Here is a 15,085-nt window from a genome sequence, read left to right on the forward strand (position 1 = left end):
CCCTCCCCTCCTGTCCGACTCCTTCCGTACACTTTCCCTGCCCAAATCCAACTCTTATTTTTAGAGAGCGCCTACTCATCCTTTAAAACTAAATGGAATATTTGGTCCCTGGGAAGTTCTCCTTGACATCCCTACGCCCCCAGGGAGTAACTTCCCCTGCTCCCTCAGCACCTAATATATAAATGACTACAACATTTCTGATGATACTAGAGTTCACTATTTACGTCTCTGCTGTGCACACTAGACTGTGAACTCATTTCATTAACTTCTGTATTCAGTCACTAGCATAGTGCCTTGCTACCAAGTTTTCAAAAGATGTTCAGTAAAGGTTTTTTTTTTAAGCTAGTGTTTGTACAAATACATATTTTGTAAACAATGTATCACATGATATTGTCACATACCTTTTGCAATTCCAGTGTTGATGGGTGAAAACAGCCCAAGATGAGAATTAATTGGGCATTCCTGATTGCATTGCTAAAATAAGTAAGTTGGGACCTTTCTATATGGGACGCAGAAGTTTGTATTTTTATTACTGAACATCTGTAAATGCACTGGGAATCAAGTATGCAAATCAAAACACTAGCTTTACACGGTGCATATTTTTTGATATTCATACTTATTTATTTACACACACATTTTTCACAGTAAAGTAAAATAATATAGGCAAGACAATGATTTTTGTTACTCTGAGGTCTGCTGGTGAGAATCATCTTTTTAAAACACAGTCCTATTTAGAGCTTTTTAAGAAAAAGAATAATCCTTTCCTAAGACAGGAGTTGCAAATTCCAATACCAATAAGGGTCATCAACTGAAGAACCTCTTTTTTTTTTTTTAACATCTTTATTGGAGTATAATTGCTTCACAATGATGTGTTAGTTTCTGCTGTATAACAAAGTGAATCAGCTATACGTATACATATATCCCCATATCCCCTCCCTTTTGCACCTCCCTCCCACCCGCCCTAACCCATCCCTCTAGGTGGTCACAAAGCACCGAGCTGACCTCTCTGTGCTATGCGGCCACTTCTCACTAGCTATCTATTTTATATTTGGTAGTGTATATATGTCCATGCCACTCCTCACTTTGTCCCAGCTTACCCTTCCCCCTCCCCGTGTCCACAATTCCATTCTCTATTAGGTCTGCATCTTTATTCCTGTCCTGCCCCTAGGTTCTTCATAACCTTTTTTTATTTTTTTAATTCCTTATATATGTGTTAGCATACGGTATTTCTTTTTCTCTTTCTGACTTACCTCACTCTGTATGACAGACTCTAGGTCCATCCACCTCACTACAAATAACTCAATTTCATTTCTTTTTATGGCTGAGTAATATTCCATTGTATATATGTGCCACATCTTCTTTATCTATTCATCTGTCGATGGACACTTAGGTTGCTTCCATGTCCTGGCTATTGTAAATAGAGCTGCAGTGAACACTGTGGTACATGACTCTTTTTGAATTATGGTTTTCTCAGGGTATATGCCCAGTAGTGGGATTGTTGGGTCGTATGGTAGTTCTATTTTTAGTTTTTTAAGGAACCACCATACTGTGAAGAACATCTTCTAAACAGAGCATCCTCACCTAAAGAATACCTTTGGGCAAGAAACTAACAGCAGTGTGTGTCTCCAGGAAGAGAACTGGGTGTTAAGGGACAGGTGCAGGAGGAAGGTTTCCTTTCCACACAGAATATTTTTATGCCTATAAAACTTTGTATCAGGTGCATTATTTATCTATAAAATTTTCTTCTTGGCTCCGGCTAATATCACTATTAAGGAATGCAGGCCTGGGGTTGCCAGATCTGATTTTTCAAAGAAGCTGGAAATGGGAACGTTCATATTTTTAGGTAAAACTCATAATTTTTAAATGTTGGCTTTATTCAGAATTTAACACATAGGGTAGGCCAAACAAAACACACCTGTAAGCCGTATCGGGCTCATAGGCCAACAAGTTTACCACCTCTAATCTAAAATTTGATGTGTAACTTATGATTCCAAAACTATAAATGCAATTTAATAGAGGAAAACTTCAAAAAGAAAGATAAGACTCGTGGATGAAATCATACCCCCTTCTGCCCTACCACCTAGCTGCTATTGCTCTCAAACTTCCCCTTCTCCTTCTGGGTCTTTGAAAAGATTACGAATGTATGACCAACCAAAACGCAAAACAAGCCAGGTTTAATGAAGGAATCGGCCCATTATCCGAGCATCTGCTCTGTTTTTAAAGAGTGAAACATGGGATCAATTTCAAGTTGCAATTCTTCCAGGCAGTTAAAGAGAAGTATGTGAATTATTTCTAGCTGGGTGGAAAAATTCCGCCAGCCAACTAGTCAAATGACTGCGTGGTTGAAAAGACCCGTAAGTTATTTTTCCCTTGCCATCAGTGCTGCTCAAAAGAAAAAATGGCAGCCATGATCAACATAATACTCTGAACCATGTCTGGGAAGCCAATCACAGCTCTGAGGAACATCTCAACATCTCTTAGAGTCCTGCAGAGATGCCATTCATCTCCTGAAAATGAAGCTAAGATACCCTATGTGGGTCTAACTATTGGTCTTAAGTGGAAGATTGCATCTGCTGAATGCCCAGAGGACACCAAATCAAGTCAAAGAAGAATCAGTTTCAGCTCTAAGTCTAGCACTAGAAGAGCACTACCATGATTTTCTGGGGTGGCTGCTGAAAGCGTCACAAGATTTCCTTCTGCTATTTCTACATCGTTTTCCTATACTCAGGCTAGTTCCAGTCTTCCAAACACCAGCCTTTTCACCACCAGCTACTGCAGTATTGGGCTTGACCATCACTCACTGACCACTGGGGCTTCCCCCAATGTTGAGCATACAAAACCCCAGGCAGAAATCAATCAACTATGTTACTCAACATCTGTTACTCAACAGAGGAACTATGTTACTCTCAACATCAGTTACTGTGGGACTGATGGTAACTTTGCAAGTATTCCACTCCAATAGGATACAGGCACTCAAGGTTTTCCTTATCAGCTTACGGAAACACTACGACAGGCCACATTTTTCCTAAGAGCTTCTTTACCTAGGCTACTGGGTGGGGGTGGGGTGGGGTGGGGGTTGGAGGTGGGTAGGGAATGGCGGGGAGAGATGTTGGTTTAATCTCATTTAATCTCATTCATCCATTTTGAGGAACTGTCTGTTTGGCCAAGTGACCCAACGGTGCCACACATACACAGCATACCCTTTTCTAAGTACAGTGAGCATTTGGAAAAGCAAAATGATAATCTAGTTTGTAATCCCAGTCTTAAAACACACACACACACACACACACACACACACACACACACAGGTAGCAACCCAGGAAATTACGATTTGCAAAATATTCTAAATGACAAGCAAAACAAAACTCTCTTAGGTTGTAACTGAGGAAGCCATTTTGTGGTGAGGTTCAGTGGCCTACAAAGATGGGTTCAGCTGTGAAATAAAAGACATGGCCAGAGTCCAATGTCTTCCCTGACTTGCATTTTGATGTATGGACATCACAGCCAACCCTCCAAGGGCCACAGGCATGCTGTTCTTCAGTAAGGACCAGAGGTGCTTGGAAATCAATAACCTGTACTTCCTTTATCAGCAATTTTGTGCATCTGGAACCTACCACACAATACCTGCACATGGCGTCATCCAGCTACTGCAGAAGGCTCATTTTCTGATAACTAGCAGATTATTTAGTGATTTTGTCCTAAGGAAAAATTGTAATGAACTGCTTCCTTCCTTTTCCATAAATCCAATTATCAAACAGGTTTGAAACACATCAGTCTTCTGAACAAAATGCTTGTTTTAGTCTTACCTCAGCAGCCTGGGTCTCTTGATGCAGCAACGTAAGACCAGTCAAATCCTCTAAGAAGGAATGTGAAGAATTAAACACCTTCACCAGGAAATTAAATCCTTCTCGTTCATACTGATCAAGAACCTGTAAGATATTTATACATATAGATGTATTTAAGGGGGCTGTAGGCTTTAGACGCATATTAAGAGAGTTTTACTTCTAATAATCACTTGTCAAAAATGGAACTAAAACTAGAATTAAAAATTAAATATGGGAAAAATCAATATGGTAGGCAAACAACTGTGAGGGCTTACGATTTATTATTTTCTCTTTCTTAGAAAGAATGACAACATCATCTTCAAATTTAGATGACGGTATTTCTCCAACAAAGTAAGTTACATGCAAATTCACTAAAACTTCTAGACGAGTTGAGGTTGCTGATTCTAAAGTTCACTTTTTAGGAGAAAAACAACAGTCAAGAGAAGAGCCAAGAAAAAAAATTTTTAAGGATAAAGGGAAATGGTGGGGACAAAAGGGTGGGAAATGTGGCCTACCTGCTAGTAAAATGTATTAAAAAAATTTTTTTAATGTAAAAATGAATTTCACCAGGCATATCACAAAAGAAGTTGCCCAAATAGTCAATAAACATATGAAAAGTTGCTCAACATTACAAGTTATCAGGAAAATGACAACTAAAACCACAATGAACTACTAATTCATACCTACCAGAATGGCTAAAATGAAAAAGAAAATACCAAGTACTGACAAGGAGGTGGAACCACCAGTATTCTCATCGGAAGGCAAAATGAGATAAATGCTTTAAAGGTTTAACATGTATATGCCCTGTGATCATGAAATTCTACTCCTAGATATATACATCCAACAAAAAATATGTACATATGTGCATCAAAAGACCTGAACAAAAGTATCCATAGAAGCACTATTCATGATAGCCTCAAACTAGAAACTACACAAGTGTCCATCAACAGTAGAATGAATTAACAAACTGTGGTTTATTCATACAATGGAATAACATACAGAAATAAACAGACAACTACACGCAACAATATACATAGTTCTCACAAACATAATGTGAAACAAGAGAAGGGAGAAGCAGTATGTGCTACAGGATTACAGTTACATAAAGTTTTTTTAAAAAAATGAACCTGTGGTGTAAAAGTCAGGAGAGTGGTTAGCCACTGAAGGACTGTAATTGGAATTGGGCACAGGAGAGGTCCTGAGATGTTGGTACTATTTGTTCCTTTATCTGGGTTCTGGTTACAAAGGTATACTTTGTGAAAAACTATCAAGCATGTTTTCATATACATGTTGTCCTTCAACAAAAAGGTCAAAAGATAGGAGACCACTAGTCTTCTGAGAACAATGTAAGAACATACGACTACCTAAAAGCAAACCACACACACACACACACACACACAAAATGACTTTCACGTTTAGGAATTCAACAATCGTAAGAACTGTGAACTGCAGAAAGCAAACACTGAACCATTATGCCTTGGAAATTCTCTCAAAACTCAGAATAAATAAAGAGATGAAAGTTTCAAAAAGATAGCAGACATTGAAGATAAATCTAAGAAATCAACACATGAACAGAAAGGTTGGAGAAGCAATGACACACGATATAGAAAAAAGAATTAGAAAATTTTTTTCTCCATTCAGAAATAAAAATGTATAAGCCCTTCAATTCAGCAATTCCACTTCAAAGACTTTTCAACGACTTTTTGTTGTTGTTGAGGGTTGGGGAATTGTGATTCCCTTTTTTTCAATATTCTTCAATATTCAATTATCTTTTAGTTTACACAGTAGACATTTTAAAGAAAACCTGACGATGAGAATGTTGACTCTTAAGCAGCATGCCCACACCATTCCTGCTTTTACCCTGCCTGCATGGGCACAAAGACTGATGTGTAAGGACACTCACTGCAACACCGTTTGCAGCAACAAAAGATTAAGAATAACTACCCTTTTAAAGGGGACTAATTAACTAAATTGTGGTATATTTACAATCAAGGACATAATAAGGATCCATTAAAAGAATGAGGCAGTTCTATTTTTAGTTTTTTAAGGAAACTCCATACTGTTCTCCATAGTGGTTGTATCAATTTACATTCCCACCAACAGTGTAGTAGGGTCCCCTTTTCACCACACCCTTTCCAGCATTTACTGTTTCTAGATTTTTTCATGATGGCCATTCTGACCAGTGTGAGGTGATACCTCATTGTAGTGCTAACACATATATATGGACTCTAAAAAAAAAAAAATGGTACTGATGAACCTAGTGGCAGGGCAGGAATAAAGACGTAGACGTACAGAATGGACTTGAGGACACAGTGGGGGGGGGCAGGAGGCTGGGGCGAAGTGAGAGCAGCATCGACATACATACACTACCGAATGTAAAACAGTTAGCTAGCGGGAAGCAGCAGCATAGCACAAGCAGATCAGCTAGGTGCTTTGTGATAACCTAGAGAGGTGGGATAGGGAGAGTGGGAGGGAGATGCAAGAGGGAGGAGATACGGGGATACATGTATGCATATGGTTGATTCACCTTCTGTGCAACAGAAACTAACACAGTATTGTGAAGTAATTATACTCCAATAAAGATTAAAAAAAAAAAAGAATGAGGTGGTTCTATAGTACTAACATAAACTGATTTCCAAGACAGAGATATATTAAAAAGCAATGTCCAGACCATGGGTCTAGTATTAATATTTTTAAAGTAAAGGTGGAGGAGGAGAGAGGAAGAAAGGGAAATGCACATACGCATAGGCTTGTTTTTGCATATAATATCTCTGGAAGAATACACACACACACACACACACCTGACATCAAGTAGTTGCCTCTGTACATTCTTCTACACTACATGAATTTTTTCTTTTTTTTTTTTTTTTTGCGGTACGTGGGCCTCTCACTGTTGTGGCCTCTCCCGTTGCGGAGCACAGGCTCCGGATGCACAGGCTCAGCGGCCATGGCTCACGGGCCCAGCTGCTCCGCGGCATGTGGGATCTTCCCAGACCGGGGCACGAACCCGCGTCCCCTGCATCGGCAGGCGGACTCCCAACCACTGCGCCACCAGGGAAGCCCCTACATGAATTTTTAAAACCATGTGCACATATTACTTCATCAAATAATATTAAAATCTCAACTTAGTTTTTATTTTTTTCTTCAGTGCTGGAGAAAGTTCTCAGAAGAAGAGGAAGAACTCTGAAGTCCTAATGAAGAAGTTGGAGCTAGAAACGAGGGGTTGCTCTGCCCCAGGCACAGAAGTGTGTAGGTAGGGACCAGCAAAGCAGATGAAGTGTTAAGTTAGGAGAGAAGGGAACTGGGGGCCGAGGAACTCTATGGTCTGAACAGCAGGCAGCAAGGTCATCTGCTGCCAGAAAAGGGGATGGGGTGGGACATGGAGCTTGAGGGGGGTGATGACAGTCTGGGGCAGCTGGGTGGGGAATGTGAGAAGGGCAGCTGATCAGCAGCGCATGAAGAGCCCTAAGCAACCTAAAGCCCCTGCTCAGGACAGAAAATATAAGTTTGGGGAGAAAGGTAGTTAAGGACCCTTCTAATAAGCTTGAGGACTGGCCAGAAAGGGTCAAAGAATTTGAGGGGCTAGTGAGCAGCGATGAAGGGACCTGAGGCTGGTGAGGAAAGACCTGCAGGCTGGAGGGACAGAGAGACGGAACGTGGAGAGCTGGAGAGGCAGGGGATGACTGTTGCCCCAAGGCATTAACGAAGTACAGTCTTTGGCTGATTAGCCACAGTAAATTAATTTGACAATCCAATGCCTGGATAAAAAGGCACTTAATAATTGAATGCCTCAGTAATTATGGGAGTCCTTACAAACCAGAATGTTATCTCAGGAATAATGTGCATAGAAAGTAAGTGATCTTTTTTGAAATGCTAAATGCTGTGTGTTTAGTGAACTCACTTTTTTTTAAGAGGCATGATATTAATATTGCTGTTTTTATTTTTTTAATTTATTTTTTAATTGACATATAGCTCATTTATGATGTTGTGTTAGTTTCAGGTATTCAGCAGTGATTCAGCTATATATATATATATATATATATATATATATATATATATTCTTTTTAGATTCTTTCCCCGTACAGGTTATTACAGAATACTGAGTATAATTCCCTGTGCTACAGAGTTGGTCCTTGTTGGTTATCTATTTTATATACAGTAATATGTATATGTTGATGTCAAACTCCTAATTTATCCCTCCTCTCTTTTCCCCCTTGGTAACTGTATGTTAGTTTTCTCTGCCCGTGGGTCTATTTCCATTTTGTAAGTAAGTTCATTTGTATTTTTTTTTTTAGATCCCACATAAGTGATATCATATGGTATTTGTCTCTCTTTCTGTCTTAATTCACTTAGTAAGATAATCTCTAGGTCCATCCAGTGATCACTTATTCATGGGTGAACTACTAAACTAATTAAACAGCTACTTTGTGCTAGTAAGGTTAAAAAAAAAAAGAAGACATGGGAGTGAAAAACGGGCAAAAACTTTGAAAAAAAATTTGGAGTAACTCCAGAGATGGCACTTTGTCAGACCTTAATTATTCTCTGAGATTTCAAGCCTACGTTTCCACAGCTAATTGTGTAGTGCTACAAACCTGGACAGTGAAAAAACTAGCAGCAAGGGCAGAATGAGTGAAGGCCTCCCCCATAATCAGGATGTACAGCAAGTTTAAGGCTGAAGCATTATTAATAGCTCTGGCTTGAAAAATATGTGGAAAAACTTAATCCCTTAGGGGCATATTTAATCATGCAAGAGTTTTCCAGTATTCCCTTTATGTGCAGGAAAGTTAATCTGTGTTACAAGTATAAGCAGCTTATAAAACGTAGGAGGAGTTTTTTTTCCTCTACAAACATCTTAACCTTCTTAAAGGGGAAAAATGTGTTTTAAATTATCAAAAAAAAAGATACTATCACAATGAATTTGAGCACTGCAACAACCTGTCATAAAACATAGAACACCTCTTAAGTAAATTATATAATATGTGGTCTTGTACACATTACATTTTGGAAGGCTGTAAGTATTCTAAAGGTACTTTGCTAAGTGGAGAAATAATAATGATTCTTTCAGTATGAAGATACAGATCCTTTCCTAACGGACACAGTTTTCCTTCCTTAACTATTCTGTAAGGCTAGGTGATCTTTATTCATGATGTATATGAGCACATACCCCTGGACAAAGATGGTAGAATCTCTTCTTAAAACATGATTTTAGGAATATCACTTCTCTTGCTGAGACTCTTTGGTGGCTACTAGATCAAAACTACACTGTCCAGCTAGGCATTTAAGTCCCTCCAGAATCCTCCAATTGTTGGATGGCTCTCTGTGGAATGCCTTTCATAGAGTCTAAGATCTCCTGACTACACCATGCAGTGACTTTCAGTTCATGAGAAGCAGAATGGATTCACAGTTTGCAACTCTTGTCTGTTATTCTTAAACAAGGACAAGAGGAACTGTGTGCCCTACCTAAAAACATAGCTAATATATTTTCAAAAGGGGATGGGAACACACAGTGTCTGTAAAACTCTTATTTAAAGTCTTTGTTGTTTAGAAATTGTACTTATTTGCTCTTGATGATTTAAAAATATACATGGGTCATGATTTCTAAAAAAAACTTAGGAAAAGCTTGCCCAATATCCCAGATAGGGTAATAAAAGAGTATGGCTAGAAGCCACCAGGACCCTTAGTTCCCATCCTATGAGAATCCATGAAAGAAGAGTCAAAACACTCCCTTCTGAGGGACAGTCACCCAGTCGTCTGCAGAGACTTTACTTCAAGTTGAGGGCAAAACTCTCTGTTTTCCAGTACTTTTGCTGAGGGAGCCATGCCAGGGTAGAGAAGCCCCCACTTTGGATAATGAGCTGGAAGCACGGCTAGTAACACCAGGAAGCCCCTTGATCAGTTTCTGTCTCTTGGTGCCCCGGGATTTCTCTCATCATCATAAAAAAGAATCAAAGAAGAGGAAAAAAGTCCTGATTTCAGCAGCCCTTACAACATGACTGTTCCACCTTCACTACTCCCAGCTCCTTCCTGGGACCATCACCTTGGAAAAGCTTCAGCTCCCTTCTCATTACCTCTTGGTGCTGGCCTACCTAGAATGATCTCTTGTCTTTCCTAACAAATGAGGTCTTGCACTTCAAAGTTCAGCTCAAGTATCAACTGCAAGAAGTCTTCCTTGATTAATTCCACTCCCGGTGATCTTTTTTTCCCTTTTGTCTTCTCTGACCCCACTACTCTCCATGGCACACTGAGTTGCCAAAGGGACTGAAAGAAATACTCTGCCTCACTGTCCCTGGTAGTCAGCAGTCGATGGCATTTTCAAATATCAACCAGATGTTCAGTAACTTTGTTCCTATTTCTATATACGTCAGTGATATAAAGCAGATAATGGATGAGAAAACGGCTTCATATGGAAACATGTAGCTATCGTCCTAACTAAATCAGCTGCTGTTAACTTATTCTATTTAGACACAGGTAGGACTTATAAGGTCAAACTTTAAAAAAAGGAGGGCAGCTCTGAGTTCAAGATATTTAATAGCAGGGGCAATACAGGGTTGGAGTGGGAGGTACAAAGTATTGGGTGTAAAACAGGTTACAAGGATGTATTGTACAACACGGGGAATATAGCCAATATTTTGCAATAACTGTAAATGGAGTGTAACCTTTAAGAACTGTATAAAAATTTTTAAAAAGTGAGTCTGAAAAGATATGAGATTTTTAAGATTAGTTCTTCTTTCCTGTAAATTGATCTAATTTCATAATATAAATAAAAACACAAGCAAAGTTAAAGAAACGTGTAATAGCATGTCAAAATTATAGCATTAATCAGGATAATTATTGGCATGTCAAAAATATAAAACAGATAAGTCTCTTGTCCTTTCCCTAAAGTCACTGTATAGTGTACCCTTTTCTTAGGCATCCAAATGTAAAATGGGCACAATGGTAATTTAAAGGATACAGGAGATTTTAAATCAAAACACTGAATAGGGCTTCCCTGGTGGCGCAGTGGTTGAGAGTCCGCCTGCCAATGCAGGGGACGCGCGTTCGTGCCCCGGTCCGGGAAGATCCCACATGCCGCGGAGGGGCTGGGCCTGTGGGCCATGGCCGCTGAGCCTGTGCTCCGCAACGGGAGAGGCCACAACAGTGAGAGGCCCGCATACCGCAAAAACAAAAAAAACAAAAAAAAACAAAAAAACACTGAATAGCTTTCAAATTGAGATAATTGACAATGGTATGAAAGTTCCAACACTTTAGTATTTTAACCAAACTTCTTATGGTGCAACATACAACTGTACTAAAAAAAAGCCAAATAATATTACATCTTGGTATCTTCATGTACCAAAATCACAAATTTACTGAGGCCAACTGAGTAGAAGGAAAGAACTGAAAACTGGGAGTCAAAATGCAATGGACAGTAATTTGGCAACACTGGGCAAAACACTTCATCTTTCTGAGTCTGCTCATTTCTACAATGGGGATCCAACTCCATACCTATCTCCCCACTTAGATTAAAAAAAAGATTATGACTTGAATCACTGACAAAGAGCAACAGAAATGCTATTCATTTATTACCTTTTTTTGCATTTATTACTCAGAATACAATTATTATCACTAAATAGGGCTTGATAAGTACAGAAAAGATGACACAAAGTGATGTCAGTGAAAATAGTGGAATAAGGACCTCTGGAAATGCTCTCTTCCATAAAAGAAAAGAGAATACTAACAAAATCTGAGGAGAAATTAAGAAAAGCAACTGATTCACAGTAAAAACAATGAGGTTTGTGGTATCTTAACTTGCTCCATTTCTGTCCCTTTTCCCCTTCTAGCTTGACTGTAGCCTTGAAAACCAACACACTACCACACTGAAAACAAGCCTGGCAGCCACTGGAGGAGGCAATTTGGAGCTCTGAAGGAGCTCTGACCCCATATTCACAAAACTGTCACTTGTTTGGAAGGAAGACCCTACTTGTTTGTTGTCTTTATTCAACCAAACTCAGAACTCACCCTGTGTGAAAGACTTTTTCCTGGGACCAGTTGTTGAAAAGTATCAGGAGCAACTGTTTAACACTGTGATCTCCTGAGATGTTAAATAACAGTTGAAGCAACAATAAGCTGACTAAAAAGCTTAAAAGGAAAATCTGGGGGAATTCCATAATCTTAGGAATCTAGAAGACTATGCACAGGCACACAGCTAGGTGCATGCCCAAAGTCACGCACATGCTCAGGAAATATCTGAGAAGGCCTGAAGCTCTCACCTCTAGCTGATCGCGAGGATGTGTGCAAGTAGGACATGAAGGGTGAGGCAGGGTTCTTAACTGCCCATCTGAGCCCAGAAGGCATGCCCCAGTATGCACACAGAGCCCCCCAGCAAAGACTGGGGGACTTACTGGTTCCAAGCATTTAAGAAAATCTTTATCCAATCATTAGATGACCACTAAGCTAACTGAGGAGAAACTTGATGGCCACACAGGACAAAGAATACAAACTTAATGAAATTAGTTTAGAGAAGTCACTAAATAAAAACAACAGGAGCAGCAAGGAATAACAACAATAAACCACAGAGAAGGGTGAGAATCTGATTCCCAGAATTGTGGCATGATATTACTGAAAATGTCCAGTTCTCAACAAAAAATTACAAAGAAACAAGAAAGTATGTCCTACTCACAAAACAAAAACAAAATCAGTCTATAACAACTGTCCCTGAGGAACCTACTAGACAAAGACTTTAAAACAGCTATTTAAGTATGTTCAAAGAACTAAAAAAAACATGTACAAATAACTAAAAGAAAGTATGAGAACAATACCTCACCAAAATACAGAATACCAATAGAGAAATTATAAAAAAGAACCCAAGAGGCATTCTGGAGTTAAAAAGTACAACTGAAAAATTCATGAGAGACACTCAACAGTAGATTTGGGCAAGTTGAAGAAAGAATCATTGAAGAAAGAATCATTGAACATGAAGATAGGTCAACTGACACTATCCAGTCTGAGGAACAGAAAGAAAAAAGAATGAAGAAAAATGAATACAGCCTCAAATATCCATCAAGCATACCAACATATGCATAATAGGAGTTTCAGAAGATAGGAGAGACAGAAAAGGGCAGAAAGAATACTTGAGGAAATAATGGGAGAAAACGTCCCAAATTTGATGAAAAACATTAATCTATACATCCAAGAAGCTCAACTCCAAGTAGAATAAACTCAACAAGATCCATACCACATAACCAAACTGTAAAAAGACAAAGCGAGACTCCTGTAAACACAAGAAAGAGCCTATCATGTAAAAGGAATCATTAACAGCCAATTTCTCATCAGAAACCACAGGGGCCAAAAGTAGTGTAATTAAATACTCAAAGTGCTGAAAGAAAAAGAAACTCTCAACCAAGGATTCCTTGCCCAGCAAAACTAACCTTCAAAAATGAAGGAGAAATTAACACATTCCAAGATAAACAGAAAACAAAGAATTCATCACTAGCAAACCTGCCCTGTCAGAGACACTAAAGGGAGTCCTTCAGGCTGAAATGAAAGAATACTAGACAGTAACTCAAATCCACATTTAGAAAAGAACACAGGTAAAGGTAACTGTATAGATAAATATAAAACACTAAATAGGGCTTCCCTGGTGGCGCAGTGGTTGAGAGTCCGCCTGCCGACGCAGGGGACACAGGTTCGTGCCCCGGTCTGGGGGGATCCCGCATGCCGCGGAGCAGCTGGGCCCGTGAGCCATGGCCGCTGGGCCTGCGCGTCCGGAGCCTGTGCTCTGCAACAGGAGAGGCCACAACAGTAAGAGGCCCCTGTACCGCAAAAAAAAAAAGACTAAATATATTTCTGTTGTAATTTTTCTCTCCTATGTGATTTAAAATACAGCAGCAAAGTTTCTGTATACTAATGAAATTAAGCTGATGATAAACCAAATTACACTGTTATAAATTAAGATGTTAATTGTGATTTCCAGGGCAGCCACTGAGAAATTAACTAAAAAAAAAAAAAAAAAATACAAGGGAATTAAAATGGTATATTAGAAAATATCTATTTAACGCAAAAGAAGGTGGTAATTGAGAAATACAGAAAGAAAAAAGACAAGAGACACATAGAAAACAAATAGCAACATTGCAAATGTAAATCTTATCAGTAATTACATTAAATGTAAATGAATTAGACTCCAACTAAAAGGCAGACATAGCAAAATGCATTAAAAAAGCGTGATCCAACTATATGCTGTCTACTTGAGATTCATTTTTGATTCAAAGACACAAATAAGTTGAAAGTAAAAGAAGAGAAAAAGATATTCCATGCACTTTCAATTATGCAAGATGAGTAAGCTCTAGAGATCTAATGTATGGCACGGTGATGACAGTTAACAATACTATATTGTATACTTGAGATGTGCTAATAGGATAGATCTGAAATTAAACTTCTCAACACACACACACACACACACACACACACACATAATGGTAACTACTGGTGCTGGAGGTGATGGATATGTTGATTAGCTTGACTGTGGTGATTATTTCACTATATATATACATATACATATCAAAACAGTAATTTGTATACCTTAAATATATATAATTTTTATATATCAATGATATCTCAGTGAAGTCTTTTTTTGGCTAAGCGGCACGGCTTGCGGGATCGTAGTTGCCCAGCCGGGGATGGAACCCAGCCCCAGCAGTGGAAGCACCAAGTCCTAACTACTGGACCGCCAGGGAATTCCCTCAAGTTGCTTTTTAAAAAAAGATATTCCATGCAAATAGGAGCCAAAAGAGAGTGGAGAGACTATAGTAATATCAGACAAAATAGACTTCAACATTGTTAAGAGACAAAGAAGGACATTATCTTCTAACGATAAAAGGGTCAGTCTACCAAACATGTATAATTATAATCATATATGTACCTATCAAACAGCCTCAAAACACATGAAGCAAAAACTGACAGAACGGAAGGGAAAAATATAAGTAAACTATAATAGTTGGAGATATCAATACTGCGTGTTCAGTAATGGATATAACAACTAGATAGAAGATCAGCAAGGAAACAGAAGACTTGAACAAAACTATAGATCTAACAGACATCTACAGAACACTATATCCAGTGATAGCAGAACACATATTCTCCTCAAATGCACATGGAAGCATTCTCCAGGATATACCATGTGTTAGGCCATGAAAAAATGAAGTCATACACTATATGTTCTCTAACTACAATGGAATGAAAGTAGATATCAATAACAGAAAGAAATCTGGGAAACTCACAAATAT

General features: G+C 38.8%; 1 protein-coding gene across 1 annotated transcript in view; it reads right to left on the reverse strand.

Moving 5' to 3' along the window:
• Positions 1 to 15,085, reverse strand: part of ATG7 (autophagy related 7) — a 245,835-nt gene that overhangs the window by 115,974 nt on the left and 114,776 nt on the right. The window contains 1 exon segment of the mRNA XM_032647922.1: positions 3,807 to 3,929. Coding sequence (XP_032503813.1) covers positions 3,807 to 3,929 — 123 coding nt within the window.

Source organism: Phocoena sinus, chromosome 11 (genome assembly GCF_008692025.1).
Source record: "Phocoena sinus isolate mPhoSin1 chromosome 11, mPhoSin1.pri, whole genome shotgun sequence".
Lineage (NCBI taxonomy): Eukaryota > Metazoa > Chordata > Mammalia > Artiodactyla > Phocoenidae > Phocoena > Phocoena sinus.